The sequence below is a fragment of the Oreochromis niloticus genome, unplaced genomic scaffold (assembly GCF_001858045.2).
Source record: "Oreochromis niloticus isolate F11D_XX unplaced genomic scaffold, O_niloticus_UMD_NMBU tig00002657_pilon, whole genome shotgun sequence".
Lineage (NCBI taxonomy): Eukaryota > Metazoa > Chordata > Actinopteri > Cichliformes > Cichlidae > Oreochromis > Oreochromis niloticus.
This window is the reverse complement of record NW_020327691.1, coordinates 1-20,922: the sequence shown is the minus strand read 5'-3', so window position 1 is coordinate 20,922 and position 20,922 is coordinate 1. Positions and strand designations below refer to the sequence as shown.

At 43.6% G+C, this 20,922-nt stretch overlaps 1 protein-coding gene across 1 annotated transcript; it reads left to right on the top strand.

The window, feature by feature from the left end:
- Positions 1-7,040: 7,040 nt before the first annotated feature.
- On the top strand, positions 7,041-9,310 carry LOC112845058 (uncharacterized). The gene is made up of 2 exons (XM_025904606.1): positions 7,041-8,382; positions 9,279-9,310. Exons 1-2 carry the CDS (start codon positions 7,074-7,076, stop codon positions 9,302-9,304), a joined length of 1,335 nt encoding a protein of 444 aa, XP_025760391.1. The 5' UTR covers positions 7,041-7,073; the 3' UTR covers positions 9,305-9,310.
- The last annotated feature ends 11,612 nt before the right edge of the window (positions 9,311-20,922 follow it).

The following is a 20,922-nucleotide window of genomic DNA, read 5'->3' as shown; positions in this document are numbered from 1 at the left end:
ACGTGTATGTGTGGGCGTTAATGTTCTATGGTATAAAACCAGTTTTTTGATGAATTTTTGTCAGAGGAAGACATATGCAGATGTTGCCTCTCCTGTGTTAATAAACTCGTTTGATCGCATTCGTCTGGTGCCTCCGTCGTTTGTTGTCTGGTCTGCAGTTGATCGATCTTGCTTCATTTGGTGGAGAATGCGGGCAATCTGAAGACCAGTAGAAAGAGCTACAGGTGTTTGTTGTCGGCGGAGGTTGAGACCAGATCGGGTGATCGGACGGCAGACGTCACGGGGTGATCGCTTGACTACTACTGGGCCCACATATAAAAAGGTAAGGCACAAACCTCTTAAACGGAAATTGTGCTGGATTGGGACATAATTCTAAAATATGTAGTCAAGTGGTTATCCGTAGATCTCTGTTTTGAGTTTTGTTTGAAATGAAAATCTTTGTTTGCAACAAAAGTGAAACTTAAGAGTAGTGTTGCATTCACGGTTGCTAGGAAAAAGCAGTACTGAGCTAAAAGTAATGGAGATGATGTGTTAAGGATTTTGGTTTAATAAGTGTCAAAGTTCAGGGGTGCAGACCCCCTCCCTATTAGAGACGTCTATTAGGGTCCGTCGGCGTGCGGTACTGGAGACTGACCATCTACCAAGACCTGGGACCTTGGTTTTAAAATTGGTTATGATCACAGAGGATCATTTTGAGGGAGACACTTAATTGAGAGAAAAAGAGTAAATACCAAGCCAGCCGTGAGCTTGAGGTTTTGCAGTAAGCCGAGCCGAGCAGTGAAACTGAAACTAAACTTTTGAGTTATTGAGTTATTGTGTGTTATGAGAGACGATTAAAAGTATCACCTGTGCATTTGTGGACCCGCCGTGGTCAGCGAAGATTTGTGGACCCGCCGTGGCCCATGAAAAGCTGTGTTTCTGTTGATATATCTGGAGAATTTGCGGACCTGTTGACGTCTCTTAAAGACGAGCCGCGGTGTGTATATCCGGGTTGTTGGGACCCACGCATACAGCTGGAAACCGTGACGTAAGAAACTGTCTGAAATGATTTAAAGTGCCAGCCGGCTGCAGCTCGGGTGTGTGAGAGGCTGTAAAAGTCTCTTTTCCCGTTCTTTTCTTGCTGGGGAAAAGTGCGCAGTTAAAATTTGGGTGCGGTTACTTCCCCTTTTTAATTTTAATATTGTTTTGAAGGGATCTGTGTATTGAATGGGCGAGACAGACACTGGAGTTTTCACATTGGATCAGAGAGACATAACTGGGTTTACTTTCACCGTTTTGCTGACGCCAGTAATCCAAGGCGAGCCGGCACAGGTGCAAGTGGAGGTGTTTGTTTGCTGTGAGACAGCAGACTTAGAGTATCATTTTTATAAAACAGTGTGTCTAACTGAAATAGAGTTCCCCAGTTTTCTGGATAATTGTTTGTGTTTAGTAGAAGCCCTAGACCAACTGGTGAAACAGAACAGTGAAGAGAGAAGAGAGGTTCAGCAATAACTGATATTGTGTCATATTATTTTGCTCTCAGCAGATACCGAGAGAATTTATGGAATAACTTATGTGGTTGTTCCTTGCCTCCCCAGAAGCAGATTTTATTATTGGAGGAGGCTTAATTTCCCTGCCGATAACAAGGCATGGTATATTGTACGTCTATAAGATTTGAGTTGATTAATTTCCCTGAAGGAATCCTTGTGATAGGTGTAGCTCAGGGGGAAACACAGGATAATTATTATATCCTTATACTCTCGGCATTTATGATTGAGGAGTATCTCCCTGAGTTTTTTGGTTATTGTTTAAGGCAGTTTAGAGTGCTGACTGAAATGGCTGAGAGGGAATCCGCCTCTGAAGGCCAAAGTTGAGTTTCTGTACCAGTAAAATCCCTTGGGTTTTTTTTTTATCAAAGTCATACCACCAGATATTGATTTAGTTAAGAGATATCGGTGTGTTATATTACCTCAGTCTATTGAAAGGAGATGATTCATTATTTTTCAGTGTCGGCCAACTTAACATTCGTGGGTGAGCTGACATATTTGGAATTGTATATATATTGTGAGACTGAGGATACAGATCACCAGTTGGTTGTACAGGCAGCTTTGGTTGACTCACAGATTTCCCCGTTTTTGCGGGGTTGTGTAGATTTAGTTCAACGCCTTGTCGCCCTTTTTGAGAGTGAGTTGGCCAGTTAAGAAGCTATTGGGTGCAGTCAATTTTTTCTTTTTACTTTCTTATTTACAAGAAGAGAAATACGCACTGTAGGCCCCTGTAAGAGTAAGAAATAATGCTGTATGCCCCTCACTGAGTTTAAAACAGCCCGTTTTGTTGAACAGTGTGATTTTGACTTTAAGTAGAAAGAGCAGAGAAGTGTTTTGATATTGTTCATGTTAAAATAGTTGAAGTTTAGAATTATGCAGTATTTTGCTCGGCCTTCATTTCTTCTTTTTACTGAGGCCTTGTCTATAACTACCACGAACTAGAATTTTGCATAGAAAGTGGTGGGATTAATTGTGTTTGGTGTTTAAACCAAGAATTGCAGCCGGTTGGGTGCTTATTTTAAAGTGTTGAAAACTGTGGCTGTTCTAAGAAGTTTGTGAAATAAAAGCTGTGCTGTCTGGCCCCGTGTTGGTCACTGTGTATATCAAGCAGGTATAAAAGAGGAAGTGTCTGGGTGGCCGACTACCGTACTTCTGACGGAAAGGAGGAAGTGTCTGTTCTCTGGCCCCAGAGCTTCTCATAGAGAAATAGGAAGTCACGTCAAGGAACTTCCGAGGGCGGGCATATACAGCAGCCATTTTGAAAGCAAGATGGCGGAAAGTTCAACCGGGACATCTAGTGGACAAAAAGTCTATAAGCCACTAAATGATCAGCTTGAAGAGTTAAACAAAGCCATCCACATGGCTTGCACAAAAACAACTAAAGTAGCAGACAAAGAATTTAAGGCTGTAAGGAAACATGTTGAGAAATTATGTGCTGCTCAGCAAAGAACTTTGCAGGATAGACAACCTCTTCATCTTATTTTTGAAGAAGAAAGGGAGAACTGTGCAAAGAGATTACAGCAATTGCAGCAGGAAACATTAACACATGCAATAAACAGACACACCAAAGCAGAAATAAAACTGTTAAAGGAAACTCGCGCAAAACTCTGTAAATGGATAATAATGTGTAAAGGGATTTCAGGTTGGATGAAAGAGGATGAGGCTCAAGCTCAAGAGGTAAGTTCACTTCTCTCACAACAGGAAAAGAAACCAGAAAATGCAGAACAGGTGCGCACCTTGATGAAATCTTTTCAGGAATTGCAGCAGGAAAATAAGAAACTGGAAGGACAAATATATTTGCTAAACACAGCAAAGGAGAAACTGGAGCATGCGCATGCGAAGCTAGCACTGCCTTCCAACCCTCTCCCCACCTCTCCTGAATTACCGGAAGACACACTGCTACCACACCCATCTCAATCCCCAGTAGACTCTTTGCAACCGTTCCATCCTTGGGTCGTTCAGGAGCCATCTGCTCCACCCCCTCCTTATGTTTTCCCCATAATGTCTTTAGCAGGAGGAGAGATTAGAGGGCCACAAGGACAACAGGGCGCAGTAATTGGAGGTTTTGCAGATGTTGTACACATTACTCCTGCAGCAGCAGCAGGTCAGCCACCTAGTGCACAGCCCAGGGCGGTACAGCCTATGGGTATGGGAGAAGCAGCTTCAGCTAAAGCTGGACCCTCAACTTCATCTCCCAAGTCTGTAGATTTTATGGAGTTTGATCCATTAAAAACACAAGGGGAACCTGGAGCTGAGGATCACCTAAGTGTGAACTTAGCTACCGGTCAGGAAAAGTTGAAAAAAGGAATCTCTGTTACCCCCTCAACAGGTGGGACGGCCTCACCAGCCGATGAGGTTCGGAGGCTGGAGTTTACTCCACTGCCTACCCCAGCTAGAAAAGAACACTCCCAGCCAGTAAAGACAGCTGGGATGGAGAAGCCTCAGTGGATAGGGGAAGTTTATGGAGAAGTGCAAGCTGATAAAGATGCTCTGGCAGAAATTCTGCAAAGAGTAATCAAAGTAGAAGAGAGAGTAAAGAAAGAAAACTTGGCTGTCTTTGATGAAGAAGATGAGAGAGAGGAAGAGAATGAGCCAGACTGTGTGGAAGGTTGTGAAGCTCAACCAGACACCAAAATGGCAGGAATGAAGTTGCGATCACAGAAAACTGTATCGGACGGAGAAACCGAAACAAAAGCTGGTGAGCCAGGACAAGACTATACCAGGGCAAGAAAAACGACAGTCTATGTTTAGAAAATATAATTTGTTGAAGCCTGAAGAAAAGGAAGTGCACTTTAAGAATAGCTTAGATAACTTAGAATGGGAGATGCCCTTAATGTGTGGAGCAAAGCAGAAACCAGTGTATCGTTCATACAAGATGAGGGATCTGGAGGCCCTAGTTCAGCAGCTGCCCCCTATAACAGAGGGAGGAGCAGCTTGCTGATGTGGAAGAAATTGCTAAGACTACCACTCTTCCAAATGATGTGCTATATAGTAGAGTAGAAGATAAGCTAGCTGACGCAGTTCGTGAAAAATACATAACTCCGAATGTAGGGTCAATACCAAAAATAATTTGGGATCCAAAAGACACTCCCAGAGAATTTTTAGAAAAAGCTAAGGAACAGTGGATGTCACAAACTGGCATACATCCAGGTCAAGAAGGTGAGAATAGAGCTTGGTTTCGCGCCGCGGTACTGAAGGGGCTGCCAGATAAAGTAACAACTGATTTAGAAAAGAATCCAGATTTTGCAGTAGCAGACTCCACCCAGTGGGAGCAGCATGTAACACATCGGTTACAGTTGGAACAAGATACGGTAAACAAACAAAAGAAGGAGTTAGAAGAAGCACAGGCACAACTGCTAAAATTACAGTTGGGTGAAGCTCGTGAGAAGAATAATGTGAGGAAAAAGGAGAAAGAGGGTAGTAAACCTATGATGGTGGTTCAGCCCCAGGCTGATCCAGCGCCCGAGCAACCAGAGCGTGCTCCCAGTTCTTATCCTGGTGACCATGAAATACCAAGGCAAAGACGCACAGGTAGAAATCGGGGGGCCAACCGTTTACAGAGGGGACGTGGTGGACTCTGGCGACCAGACCCTAGAGCTCGTGGTCCGGGGAATCCTAGAATGAATTCATGGAATGTCTGTTACCAATGTGGAAGAGAGGGGCACTGGGCTCGAGAATGCCGTGAGTTGCCCCGAAGCTATGAACAAAGAGATTACCAGGCATGGGGAACTCAGAGAGGCAGAGGCGGTTACCAAGACAGACATCAAGCTCCCAATCCAAGTGTTGCGCCGCGGTCTCAGTATCCAGTGGGAGACTGGAGCTGGGAGGAACAGTACTGATGGAGCCCACAGGACCCAGGCAGCAGGGGAATGGCAGATCCCATGCTGTCAATGACAGTGGAAGGTGCAGAATTGCCCTTCCTGGTGGACACTGGGGCAACGTACTCAACTTTGAGAACGACACCAAATAGTGCAACCATCTCTAACCACACTGTCAGTGTGGTGGGTTTCTCTGGGGTACCAATGACTCTGCCATTCACAGACCCAGCTCTGACCAAGCTGGGCAAACAGACTTTGAGGCACCGATATGTGGTATCTCCACAAGTGCCTGTGAACTTGATGGGCCGAGATTTACTCATCAAACTGGGAGCCACCATTATGTGTTCCGCGGATGGACTGACGGTCTCTCTGCCCGGTGGAATGTCGCTACCGTGCCTGGAAATCAATTCAAAGAATCAATACTTGCTGCAGAACTGTGAACCACCCCCTGCTGACATTTACTGGGGGCACTTGGTAGAAGAAGGCATTTTGGAACAATATCAACAGTGGAGACCCTGGATCATGAGTCTTGCGGTGTACTCCTCGCCTAGAGATCCATTCCATGTCACTCTCTTTTATGATAGGGATGATGATGATGTTTACCGAGAAGCCTTCCAGTCTGAACTTGAGGGTCAGACCTGGAACATTCAAACACAAAATATTTATGTGGGGCCAGAAGGTGTAGCAGCGGTTGTTAAATTAACAGATGAACAGTTGTCTTGGTATAACATGGGATCAGATTCGGCCCCACACATCACATTGGCAGTCCATGAGGGACACCAGGCTAAAGAGTTGGGGACGATGGTGAGGCGAGCGCTGGATAACGCTTGGTGGCAACCCACCCAAATTCCAGACGTTTGTTATGCACCAAAATGTAAAATATATCGTATCACATGTGTGTCCAGTGACGCAGTGATATTAGAGCATCAGCAAGTATCAAGAATACATGGTAGTGAGAGAACAGATCATCCAGATGCAGTGGTAGAACTTTCAAAATTGCCTGACACTCTGTGGTCTACAGGACCCACTGATGTTGGCTTAGCCCATTGTGCGCCGGTTTTGTTCCAGCTGAAATCGGACACGCCAATCTCACGACCACAATATAGACACAAGCCTGAAGCAGAAGAAGGGATCGCTGAGACGATTGAAGGGTTGTTGAAAGCAGGAGTGCTTGAGCCCTCGCAATCCCTTTGGAACACACCAATTTTGCCGGTGGAGAAACATGGGACAGGGAAGTACCGTATGGCACATGATTTAAGACTTATTAATGCCATACTACGTACCGATACGGTGCCTGTACCTAATCCATACACAGCCTTAACTGAAATAACCTGCGACCAAAAGTGGTTTACATGCACTGATTTAGCAAACGCGTTCTTTTGTCTCCCATTACATCATTCACTCAGACATTTTCTCTTTCACATACAGAGGTCGTCAGTTTAGATACACACGCTTGCCACAAGGCTTTGCCCTGTCCCCAGGCATTTTCAATCAGGTGCTTAAAGAAGCCCTGTCACCCTGTCAGTTGCCTGAAGGGTGTACATTAATACAGTATGTAGATGACCTACTTATCGCGGCTACTTCAGCGGCGGCTTGTACGGCAGCATCACTCACAGTGCTCAAAAGACTGTCTGAATGCGGCTTCAAAGTAAGTAAAGAGAAACTACGGTTGGTTCGACCAGAAGTCACATTTCTGGGCCGTGTAATAGCCCATAAATCATTGGGACTAATGAATGCACACAGAGACCAAATTTTGACACACCCAAAACCAAGAACGGTGAAAGAACTTCTTTCTTTTCTTGGCCTGACAGGCTACAGCAGACAGTTTATTCCAAACTATGCAGGAAGGACGGTTCCCTTACGGGATCTGATTAAACAGGTGGGGGTTCGAAACCTTAAGGCTGAATTGCCATGGACGCTCGACACTGAAGCCGCGTTCATTTCATTGAAACAAGACTTGTCAAGGGCCTCAGATTTGGCCACACCTAATTATGATGAGCCATTTTACTTGGATATTTCTGAAACACTTGGAATAATAAATGGTGTGTTGTTTCAGAAAAAAGAGGGAGGAAGACAGGTACTTATGTATGTCAGCATAAGATTGAGCCCAACAGAAGCAAGGCATCCTACATGCACACAGCATGCAGCAGGGGTTGCCAAAATAATACAGAAAACAGCACATGTGGTGAGACAACACCCACTAAAAGTTCTGACTACACATAGTGTGGTGGCATATGTGAACTCGCAGGCGTTCACCATGACCTCATTAGCACAACAGAGGTTGAGTAAAGTTCTAGATGCTCCAAATCTGACATTTACACATGAAGGAATTAATATGGCAGATTTAATGGGAGCAGGGGAACCTCATGATTGTACTAAGAAAGCAGAACTTGAAGGGAAAGTCAGGGAAGACTTAAAAGCAGAACCTATTCCTGGAGCTGAGGATTGGTTCACAGATGGCTGCTGCCATCGGGATGAAGAGGGACTGAAAGCAGGCTATGCTATAGTCTGCAAACAAGGAACTGAATTTGAGGTAAAAGAAGCAGGGAGAATTGAGGGACAACAGTCTGCTCAGAGAGCAGAAGTCATTGCACTGAGTAGGGCCTTGAGATTGGCCAAAGACAAAAGAGTGAACATTTATACTGATTCAGCCTATGCTTTTGGAGCAGCCCATGTGGAACTCCAGCAGTGGAAGAGAGCAGGCTTCCAAACAGCAACAAATGCTCCTATTTGCCACAGGAAGGAAATGGAGGAACTGGAGAGGGCCCTGCACGACCCAAGTGAGGTGAGCATTATCAAATGTAAAGGACACTCTCAGGCAAATACCATGGTTGCAAGAGGAAATCAGAAAGCGGATGAAGCCGCAAAGGAAGCAGCAGGCTATAAAGGACGACAGCAAATGGTGCAGGTAATTGCTGAAGAGGAGGCAGGCATCAATATGTTGGAGGAGGCCAGACAGGCCCAAGAGGAGGCTTCTCTGGAGGAGAAAGAGGTGTGGCAGAGCAAAGGAGCCCGAAAAGAGGGTGGTCTTTGGAGAGGAGTTGATGGACGACCAGTCTTAACTGACAAACTGGCCAGACAGAAGATAACTGAGGCACATGGGCTTGGCCATATGGGAGTGGCACAGATGGAGAGAAATTTGTGTCACTGGTGGCACCCAGGACTAACAGCTATGATAAAGGAAAAAGCCCAAACATGTTTAATTTGTGGAGCTCACAATCCAAAACCAGTGGTAAAACCAGAACCAGGTAAGTTTCTCCTGCCAGAAAGGCCAGGAGAAGAAATTGTGATTGATTATACTGATATGATTGATGTGGGCCCAGGGGGAGTCAGATATCTGTTAGTGTGTGTAGATGCTTTGACAGGGTGGCCAGAAGCGTGGCCCACCCGAAAGGAGGACACCAAAAGCGTGATTAAGTGCTTAATCAATCATTATATCCCCAGGCATGGGTTTCCAAGGCGCATTAGATCAGATAATGGAACCCACTTTAAAAATCGAGACCTGGAGGAAGTAGAGAAGATCTTGGGAGTAAAACACAGGTTTGGGACTGTCTACCATCCTCAGTCTCAAGGGAAGGTAGAAAGAATGAACCTGAATTTGAAAAACAAGTTATCTAAAATCTGCACAGCGACGGGGTTAAACTGGGTTTCAGCTTTACCAATTGCTTTAATGACTATAAGATGTTCTGTTAATAAGTCAACAGGATTCACTCCGCATGAGTTGCAGACGGGAAGGCCATTTCCAGCACCTTGGACAGACGTCCCGGCGGAACACACCACAAGAGGTAACAGGTCTCATGCAGAATATTGGGATGAATTGAAGTGTCTTTTCTCCAGTTTCACAAAACAGGTTACTTCTGGACTGCATGTGGCGGACCAGGTGACCCCAGAGGCGAAGGCGGTCTGGCTGAAGGTTATCAAACGCAAGTGGAAGGAGCCACGCTGGACGGGTCCTTATGAGGTCGTTGCCAGGACAACTACAGCAGTTCAACTGAAAGGGAAAGGCGATACCTGGTATCATTGGTCGCAGTGTGTGCCAGCACATGAGAGCTTGCTAGAGGAAAACTCCTCTACACCCAACACAGGTGTCAACGATAACGAGCAGAGGCAAAATAAATCCTCTCACCTGTGCAACGGGCCAACCAGTAGTCTACCTGGGAGGCCGAAGAGAGAAGAGCAGCAGCTGAGAAGGTCACCACGTCAGAAGAAAGGAGCAGTGACCAGTTGAGAACTCCAGAAGCAGGGGAGTTTCAGTCCAGAACACAAAGTTTACCTAACATGATGCAGACACACGAGTCAGAGACACGTAATGAGAAAAAACTGATTAAAATGTTTCTTACAACCACATGTCTATTGTATACTGTGATATTAACGATGGCTGTGTTGTTTATTGTTTATATTTTGCAGGGCACTCCGAACCACTCGTCTGAACACGGAGGCCAGTCCAGCACAGCACTTCCTGAGACTGTAGTTCCCAAAACGGGATCGGTAAAAAGACAAAAGCGCGAGGTGTCAGGTAAAGGTGATGAGTGTCTCAGCATGAATAATGGCATAGAGTTGAATTATGTTAAAGGCTCTACCAGCTCTTTCACGTTTGATTTGTGTGACGTTATTAAGTGTACAGGAGCTAGTAGTAGCTGGAGAGCATGTGATGTATGGGTTTGCAATCATCCCATGATATGCTTCCGTAAGGCTGTTTGGGGCCCCTCGTGGGGGAAACACGTTTACACCTATGTAACAGATCAGTGGTGTGCTTGGCAAGACGTGGTAGGTTGGACAGGAGTAGGATGGCAGCCAGATGTGCCGCAGGGATTGAAAGGGATAGCCATTCAAAGGGATTATTCTGTTTCGCAGAACCCTGTCACTCTTTCCCTAGGACCGTGGGATACGCTCCCAAAATCTGGGATCCCGGGAGGTATGTTTTATTTGGTAATTGGGGTGGATGTGATAGGGACAGATCCATCAGGGGTAATTAGGGTAAACTTAGTTGAACCAATTATCACTTTAGCTGACCAAACAATAACCTCAGGGACAGTCGCTCAAAAGGAACAGGAACCAAAAGAGAGATTACTTGTGACATTAGATTACACTAGATTGAAGCCGCAGGATTTGATTGAGCGGGCCACCGGTTTCAAGGACAGTAACCTCTGGCTTGATTGGGTGGCTCAAAATGCTAGAGAACAACATGTATCTGACTGTGTTGCCTGTGCGTCAGCTAGGCCACGTTTGTTTACAGAGCCCGCCCCATTGCATTTAGAAGATAAGTGGGGCTATGAGTGTATGTTACAGTTAACCAGAAGTGCAGTGACCACTGGCAACTGTACTTTGTTGTCCAGGCTTTTCCCTCCCGTTTCAAAGCAGACGACAGTGGGACCATTTATGCCAAAACAAGATAACTATACATGTTTTAAGTTCTCTACAGATAATGAAAAGTACAAGGTGGGAGAGATCGACCCAACTTGGTGTGCTGTCACACTCCAGGGACGAACCACCAATAATGTAAGCGACCCAAACACGGTAATTGGAACATGGGCAAGAAGTGGGCTCTATTATTACTGTGGGGAGAACACTCTGTTGGCTCGTGTTCCTATGGGAAGCGTAGGGACATGTGCAATGGTGCGATTGGGAGCTCCGCTCATGCTTATTGGGAATCAGGTAAAGGCTATTCCACAACACAACACACGTACTTTAGCTGCGAGACGTAAGAGACATATTTTGGCTAAAAGAGGGACCCAGGGTACACATGCTTATGATCCTTGTTTGAACTCGCCGACCTGGATAGACTCCATAGGAGTGCCCAGGGGAGTTCCTAATGAGTACAAGCTGGTAAATCAGGTAGCTGCAGGATTTGAGAGTATATTAATTTGGATAACGCCTAATAAGAATGTTGATCGCATTAACTATGTTCATTACAATCTGCTGAGACTCTCTAACCTAACCAGAGACGCCATGGTGGGGTTCGCAGAACAATTGGGTCCAAGTTCGCTGATGGGCGTACAGAATCGAATGGCCCTTGACATGTTGCTGGCAGAGAGGGGAGGTGTATGTGCCATGTTCGGAGACATGTGCTGCACCTTTATTCCCAATAATACTGCCCCAGATGGCTCAGTAACCCGAGCTCTGGAGGGCCTGAAAACTTTGTCTAAAACTATGCATGAGCACTCAGGTATCGAAAACCCGCTGGAGTCCTGGATGACATCCGTGTTCGGACGATGGAAAGGTGTGGCGATGTCAGTGATATGCTCCTTGGGTGTATTTTTGGGGATACTGGTCATTGTGGGGTGTTGTATCATTCCTTGTGTCAGAGGATTGTTGGTAAGAGTAATGGCGAGGGTTGCTAACCCTGGCTGGGTTGAGGGCATCTACCAGATGAACTTAGAACCCATAGAGTGGGGCAGGGAGTGATACAACATGAAGTGTGGTGACATTACTTGTTGGAATGTCAAAAAAGGGAATGTTGGGATTCAGAGATTCTTTTACTGTAACCATATAATCTGCCTTATGATAAATGCATTAATAACATGTTCTACAGTATTATTTTATCAGTAATATTTCTTATGGGGTTCATAATGCATTGAATATGTTTGTCATTACATTGACCTTTCTATTCACAGGTTGAGTTCATTTTATACACAATGCATAACTGTGCTTGTTTAGAGTTGATGTTCCATCCAAGAGGGTTTTAAGCTTCACTGGTGAGAGTGTCCAGGTGATACATGTTGAGGGAAGATGAGAACATAGCAGGTTAATTGCATGCATGCTTACAATACACTTATTAATTTAGTGGCAGGCCTGAGCGAAGGGCCCAAGTGTCTTCTGCTCTCGTTTTGAGACCTGCGCCAATTCAGTCCACTTAGTGATTGGTGACGAGGGTCAATTATTAGCTTTTAACGATCCCGAAGCTTGAAGTTTATTACCTTAAAAGGCAGGTGTTATAGAAAAGAGAAGTTATATGACTGTTTATAGTTATTAAAATGTATAAGATGCGCTCATGTCTGCCAACAATGTATTTTTGACTTGTATTGACGTGTATGTGTGGGCGTTAATGTTCTATGGTATAAAACCAGTTTTTTGATGAATTTTTGTCAGAGGAAGACATATGCAGATGTTGCCTCTCCTGTGTTAATAAACTCATCGTTTGATCGCATTCGTCTGGTGCCTCCGTCGTTTGTTGTCTGGTCTGCAGTTGATCGATCTCGCTTCACCAGCCTGAAGCTCAGTCTCTAGTGTTTCCCGCAGCTCAGTCATCTACTCCGCCACTAGCTCCATTTTCACCTCAGCTATCACTTCAGCCATTAACTCAGCCTGCTATTCAGCCTCCTATATTGCCATTAGCCCAGTCTGCTAATCAGTGTTCAGCTCAACCTTTAGTTCGGCCACTTATGCAATCCATAGCTCACTTACCTGTTCAGTCCATCGCTCATTTGCCTATTCAGTTCCTCGTAGCAGCTCAGTCGCCTTCAGCTCATTCTGCTGCTCAGTCGCCCTTAGCTCTATCATCTACTCAGCTACCAGCTCCACTTTCACCACAACCATCTTCACAACCTCTTTTGCAGCCCGTAGCTCAGCCTTCGGCGCCGCTACTTGTAGCTCAGCCATTAGGTCTGTCATCAGCATCTCCGTTTGCACCTGGATTATTAGCGCCGTGCCCTGTAGCAGTGCCGTGCCCTGTAGCAGTGCCGTGCCCTGTAGCAGTGCCGTGCCCTGGACAGCTACACATTCAGCCAGGGGTCCCAATACCCTCTTGCCCCGCATAAGCTCCTGCTGGAAGCTCAGGTGAGCCCATCCAGCACTCTGCAGCTCCCACGCCGCCACCTGCCTCATCCGCTGGGGGTTCTGGAGAGCCAGGCCAGCATGTCCTTGTCTCTGCTGGAGGGTCTGAGGGGCCCGTTCAGCAGCCTGTTTCTGCTGGGGGTTCTGGAGAGCCCGGCCAGCACTTCTTCGTTTCTGCCGGAGGGTCCTAGGGACCTCGTCAGCCTTCGGTCTCCACCGGAGGGTCCAAGGGATCTATCCAGCCAGCAGTGCCACCATCTACGGCTTCCACGCGTCGCCTCTAGCGCCTCCGCCTGTGGCTTCCACGCCGTCGCCCCCAGCGCCTCAACATCGCCGGCCGCCTTCCAGGCCACTTGCTGGGCATCATCGCCGTCATGGGCGACCTCCGGACCTGCTCAGTTTCCGCCGCTGCCTTCCGCGCGGCCAGCCTCCGGACCAGCTCTGTCATCTGTGCCATTCCCCGGGTCGACCCCCTGAACTGAACTGCTTTAGACCCCTTTGTTGCTGTCCTCCGGGTCGGTCTCCTGAACGGTTTTCAAACTGTGACCCAAACTCCAATGTTTCTTGTGGATTTTTCATTTTTGATCTCTTGGTGCTCCTGTTTTGTTCCGAGCCCTCTGTCTTGGCTCGCCCTGGTCGGGTTGTTTTCTGTTTTCGTTTGTTCTGTCTGGAGCCAGCCCTTAAGGGGGGGGCTCCAGACAGAAATGTTTTGAGTTTCCTGTGTTTTTTGTCGCTCTGTATTGTGAATTATGTTCTCATTATTGGTCTTTTGTTACTCCCTTGAGTCTAGTTTCTTGTGTTCCATGCTTAGGATTTCCCTCTATGTAATATTTATCATCTCTAGTCTTTTGGTTCTTAGACTTCTCTGCCTTATGCTTATGTCTCTGTGTTTCTTAGTTGCTCTGTCTCCACCGTGTCAAGTTCGCATCTCAGTGTTATACTTCCTGTTTTATTTTGAAGGTCTGTGTCTCATGTGAGTGTATCCTACTTTGCTTCCTTGTCTCGTCAGTTCTGATTTCCCCCAGCTGTGCTCTCCTGTCTCATTCCCTCATTACTCCCCAGTGTATTTAAGCCTTGTGTTTCTGTGTCAGTGTTGCGTCGTCCCTCAGAGCTGTGTGATTTTTCTCCCCTGTCTCCTTGTGCTTTAGTTTTCCCAGTTTAGTTTTGTATTGTTATTTGTGTCCTACCACGCCAACAATAAAGCTGTGATTTTTGTGTTCAACCCTGATGTCTGAGAGCCTGCATTTTGGGTCCAACTCCTGCCTGCTACACAGCGATACTTGACATTGGCACTGTTGTGGTTTAAATCATATTTGTCTAACAGGAGTTTTCGCATTATGTTGGGGTCTTCATCCTCTGTGGCCCCTCTGCATTGGGATGTGCCGCAGGGATCTATTCTTGGGCCACTTTTATTTTCGCTATCTTCTCCCTCTTGGCGCGCTTTTCCGAAAACACAAAGTGTCATTTCATTTATATGCTGATGACTGCCAGCTTTATTCCCCTTTTAGTCGTGCAGATACCTTCCCAATTCAACCTCTCCTTGACTGTCTTAGTGATGTTAAGTAATGGATGACAAACATTTTAAAATTTTAACGATCGTAAAATGAAAGCAATTTTATTTGGCCCAAATCGATTTTCCGACCCTCCAGATGTTGATTTCGCTGTTCTGACCCCTAATTTGAAGAGTTAGATCACAAATCTTGTAGTAAAGATCGATTCTGCACTTACCTTTGATGACCATGTGAATGGGGTGGTAAAATCAGCATTCTACCACCTCAGACATCTATCGAAGGTCAAGCCCTTTCTCTCCAAACGTAACTTAGAAACTGTAATTCATGCTTTTATTACTTCACACCTGGATTATTTTAATTCCATTTTAATAGGGGGTGGGCTGGGCACTTTGTCACGCTTACAATTAGTGCAAAATGCTGCGGCTCGATTTTTAACTGGTAGAAGGAAATTCGACCACATCACTCTGGTTTTGGCCTCTCTACATTGGCTTCCAATCGAATTTAGGATCCGTTTTAAAGTTCTTTTATTGGTTTTTAAATCTTTAAATGGTTTGGCACTCATTTATTTGTCCGATTTGTTGAAGCCTTATGTTCCCACTGGTTCCCTCCGGTCAGCTGAGCCACTGCTGCTTTCAATCCCTAAGTCACAGCTGAAACTTGGAGGAGACAGGGCGTTGTCTACTGTGGCCCCTGTGGCAGTGCACTTTAGCAGTGCAGTGCAGTGCCGTGCCCTGTAGCAGTGCAGTGCCCTGTAGCAGAGCAGTGCAGTGTCCTGTAGCAGAGCAGTGCAGTGCCCTGTAGCAGTTGTAGAATTACAGGAAGTATTTTACGGTTACTGTTCATAACCATCATCTTTATCATTGCATTAATTATCATTTCATCCAAGCATTTATTGAGGTTGCTGGCATTATGTTATAATTTGTATTACAGGTGTTATCATAATCACATATTAACAGGTTTATTACAGGTGCAGTTATAACCACTTTAAATCGTTGAGTTAAATCTATAATCTTAAAAGCTTATATGCTGAGTATATTGTTACAGTAAAACAGTAGCTGAGCAAAGGCCTCAGTGTATTCAGCAACATATTGCACTAGTCTACTTGACAACAGGTGACGGAAGGAGGACAAGTCCATGGGGACCTCATCACCATGTTTGGAAAAGGATGCCAGAAAGGGGAACTCCTGTCTCTGCATTTATCTCTTCAAAATGATCATTGTCTGTAGAAGAGGCAAAGAATGTTCTTAAGATGCAAATTATGTTCTTGTAAACGCAAGAGGGGGCGTTATAATACCCTGATGTTATAAAAGCAATCTGGAGTGTATTTTTGGGGGGGGATTTACAACTGATGTTTTCCAGTGTACGTCTCCCCACGCTGCGTGTATTCATTAAAATCAATTGTTTGACCGACCTCTTGTGGACCATCATTGTTTTACTCTCGTCCTCAATTTCGGACCCGTAACATTTGGTGCATTGGCCGGTGGTTGAGGGGGGAGAAAGTTGGAGATTGAGACCGAGAGGGTCCGAGGCGCTCGAACGGGCAGACATGAGTCAGTGGTCGAAGTGAGTGGACATAAGCCGGCTTATTCAAAGGTAAGGCACTACCTGTTGAATTATTTCCAAACTGTGCCAGATTAGATATTACAAAATTAAAAGTTTACTCACTGAAATTACTGGTAAATGTCTGTTTTGATTTTGGTGAAAATCTCATGAGAATTGAAATTGAAGTAATGATAATGAAACGTTAAGTGACAGTACTGATTAAATAAAAAGCAGTTGGACTGCTAAGTGAATTTAAAGCAGTTGGACTGCTAAGTGAATTTAGTATAATAGGTAATTGGTCATTTTGTGGGTTAGAGTCCCGATTGGTTATAAGGTTGGACCTGCGTCGGTCATACACTTGTTCTGAGTGTTGATTGTTGTTTCAAAGTATTATAAATTATTCTAGAATGGCAGTTGGACTGCTTAGAAGCGCATTGTCCAGAGGTAACGCTTGCCAAGGGTACGGACCCGTGCCTTCGTCCTCTACGAGGGATAGTCAGTTGGTCACTGTGGAACTTGGGGCACTCCAGAATAACTAGTGATTGGATCACTTGACCGTTTGGAATGGTATTTGCGCTTTTTTGGGTAGCAAAGCTTGGAGCTTGGGCGTTGGACGCTTTTAAACTGAGTTGGGATTTTAGAGATTAGACCAGAGACAGGTTGGACCTGATACTGGGTAATTGACAATAAAAAACTTGGAGTTTATCCCTTGGAGGGTTAACTTAAATTTGTCGAAATCGTCTAGGTGTTAATAGGCCTGATAATCTCTGCAGTTGTAATTATAAGACGTCTGTGTAATATAAAAGAGACTTGTGTGTGAGAGGAGTCTGTGAGTCAGGCTGGTATTATTTTTAGACTCTGTGTGTGTGTGTGAAAATGCAAATAAGGCAGCTGCGAGGTCCATAGAGTTTTAGGAAGTTTATAGAGACTGTTACACATTGCTGAATGCCTGTATTTAAGACGCTGGTTTTGTTTATTACAATATTGTAAGTAAAGTTTTTATTTCTTGCCATGACTGTATGACTTTTTTGCTGGGTTTTGAGATAGGATACATAAACTGTTGATACTTATGACCGTTATTTGGGGTCTGAAAACTGAAATTGACTTTGAAATAATTTCATTAATAAATATGTCTGTAAGTGATGTCTCTTTTGGTGTGTTCAAGTAAGATGTTTTAGGATTTTTAGATGGGTTTTGTTTCAGTTTGAGATAATATATACAGTTACATTTGGTGTTTCTCAGGTATTGTGGTTGACTTTGAGTGATACATATAGGTGTAAGTCATTTGACTTTTGTTGGGCAGAGGAGGACTTTAGAAGATTGTAAGTGGTTTTTCTTTTAGTCCGATAATATATAAGTAGTTAGATTTGACAGACTTGTTTACATTTGGCTTTATGTTAATATAGGTTGCAGCGGGCACAGAGGAAACACAGCACAACATCTTAAGGGTTTAAAATAATAATAAATAAATGAATGAAGTTAAATGAATGAAGTTTCTTAAGGGTTTTTGTGTGTGTTTTTAGGGATAGTTTTTGTGGGTTTTTAGGAGGAGTGTGTGTTTGTGTGTGTCAAACGGGAGGTCTGAATACAGCTAGTGAGCTGGTGACAGACGCTGTAACATGAAAACAGAGGAATTAGAGACTAGAATGTCCTAGTAAGCAATAAAATGCGAATTAGCAAGCTGTGAACGGGTTAAACCAGTTGGTTTCACAAATAATGCTGCATAGAAAGTCGAATGCGTGTGTTTAAGACGCCATTTGTGTTTATTAGAGGACATAAATAAATAAATAAAGTTCTGAGTTGCTGTAGTGGATGTATAGTAATTGACTGAGTTTTGAGAGATATATATATATATATATATATATATTATATATATATATATATATATATATATATATATGAGTGCACTGTATATACAGAAGACTAAAATATTACTTTCAATAGCAACTTGTTTTCAGAAATAAAGGCTGTGGTGTTTTATTTTTCCAGTTATGCGTGTGCTGTGAGAATGATTAGAGGTTTCAATTGTTCTTATTTCATTTGCTCCTTCTGAGTTTGAAAAGCATGCCTGTAAAATACTCTTAGGAAAGCGTATTTTGAGTGATTTTAACTGTGTGAATGCTGTCAGTATTTGATTTGAGTGACTCTGTGTGATTTGTACCAAATAGTAAATAAGTAATAATAACACTAGGGAGGTTTATAGTAGAATGAGTGAAAAAGTGGAAGTTTGAGAGAAAAGGCAGTGTGTGTGAGACGATTATGAAAGTATTGTGTGAATGATGTCACAAAAACTGACAAATGCAAAAACTTAGTATATTTAAAAGTGTGTGTGTGAGAAGAGGGTGTATTGTTTTTAGACCAAGACCTAATAAAACTAAAGAGGGTTTGTAGACTGTAAATATGAAAAAACAAGTGTTTGATTAATCTGTAGAAACAGGAAAGAGAAACAGAAAATACTGTGCTGCTGTGTGTGTGACAGGAAGGTGTGTGTGTGTGACTGATGATGTCAGGGGAGCTCCCAGAGAAATAGACAGACGAGTTAAATTCTAAGAAGATGAAGCGAATTCATGTTTTAAGAAAAAGTAATAAAATTATATTAATTACAGGTTTTAGAAAAGAGACAGACCGAGAGAAATAAATACATGAACTAACAATTACATTAATGAATTGAAAACGCACGTACACAAACTGTTACATGTGAAATTATTGTTGGAAAGTTTAATACACACATGAATTAAAGAAAGCAGTTTACACTCCTTTAATTTCCAGAACCAGTGTGTCCCCTAGACCTGATAACACCCTTGCCCAGTTGGCCCCCGTATCAGGTGAGCATGGAAGGCTGGATAGCCCATGACGGGTAAGATCCCACCTCGAAACCCTGGGACAACCTAAGGCAGGCACAGTCACGACTGCTCGCTAAGTCCCCAAGTGAGCTTGGAGTCACTGGAGGAGACGGGACTTCAAGGGTAAAACCGCTGGGCACAGGCGGAGGGGAAATGTCATTAACAATGACCAGTGATGAGCCAAAGAGAGAAAACACACCCTGTCAAAAGGAGTCTGAAACACTGCAAAAGAAACATTTACAAGATCACAAAGATCACAAAGAAACATTTATAAAAATCACATATACAAACAGAAAATGCACTAACCTTACAGAGATAAGCTCATGAAGATTAATGCATAGATAGTGATTAAAACCTGGCTAAGAACACAAACATATGCAATTAAATCAGATTGCTAAGTTCATGATTGATATAATGGTGTGAATGGGTTAATAAAAGGCACTTAAAACCTGATGTTGAGATGTGACTCAGTATGCAAATTAGCTCGAGTGAGTGACGACAGAGGGGCTTGCTGTGGGTGTGTGATTGAGGCCTTGAGGAAAGGAAGCAAAGTAGACAGTTCAGAGGTGCAGAGTTGGACAGGAAATTTATAATTTAGTGATGATACGTTGTTGTAATGGGTTTATATCTTAGGCTGAGTCTGAGCCTGAGACATTGTTGTGTGTAAAACGGTGCAGCTTTTGACAAGGTTTTCAGTGCATTGAATGGGTGAAATTTAAGATTAAGATTTTTGAGGTTGTTGTTTTCATTTTAATAGAGGGAGTTCTAATAAACATGGACATGTCTAAGGGGGCCCATTGGTTTTGTAACAGTGCACTTAGAAAAAAAAACAAAAAAAAAACCTGACAGGTGATTCTGTTTTGTGTTTTGATGAGCTAATAATCAGTTTTCTTTTTCTCATTTTTGTTCTGAAGCAGGCCTGGAAGAGAGTGAACTAACAGCGCTGACAAAATTCTTGGGAAAACAAATGTAAGGTGGGCTTTCCAGATTATAACTGGCTGAGGAAGGCTACCTGTGGGGACCTGATTGGCTGTGAGTCTCTGTCTAAAAGGATTGTAGCGAGCCAATCCAGACAAAACCATAAAGAACTATTTTCTAAAAAAGAGAAAACAAAATAAAACAAATGAATGATCTCATTTTGCTGATGTGGAGAATCTGATTATTCGTGCGGGAGTCTCGAATATTGGAAATATGATGTGTGAATGCATGTGAGTGAGTGTGTGACTGGACCAAGGTGGGGATGAATAAAATGTTGACAAACAGGAGGAGTGGAAGACTTAATTCTGGGGATGCTGATGTTTGCTTGGAGAGAATTTTTGTTTTATTTACTGGGGTTGGATTATGTTATTACATTATAAAATGCTAAATGCTAAAAGGGAAACATTTTTGATATAACTCATGTTACCATTAACTGAAGAAACACATGATTGATGACTGTTCTGTTTTAAGTTTAGTTCTTGTTACAACACAGATTGGATCATAAAGGGGGAGAGTTGAGTATGAAATGTAAAGTACAGGTTTTGTTTCCAGGAAATTCCAAGGATCCAGACGTTTGCATGGAGCAAGGAGTTTGAGAAGATTTGACATAATGATTAAATTGACTTTATTCCTTAAACACAGGTTTACAGGGCTGGAGCAGATCTACCGGAGAGGAGGATTGCTGAGGAGTTTGGAGAGATGATATGGCTAACCTTATTGTTTTAATTTACTAAGCCCGGGTGATGCATTTTGAGTTTTTATTTATTGGACACATCTGGTATGTCCAAATATAAAGGGGGAATTTAAGGGGTAATTTGAAATGGGTTCTAGGATCATTTTATGACTTTTGGAGTTTTTGATAATTTAGATATGGTAAAACTGAGGCAGAAATTGTTATTTTTAAATAAAGTTATTTTTAAAGTAAAATGAA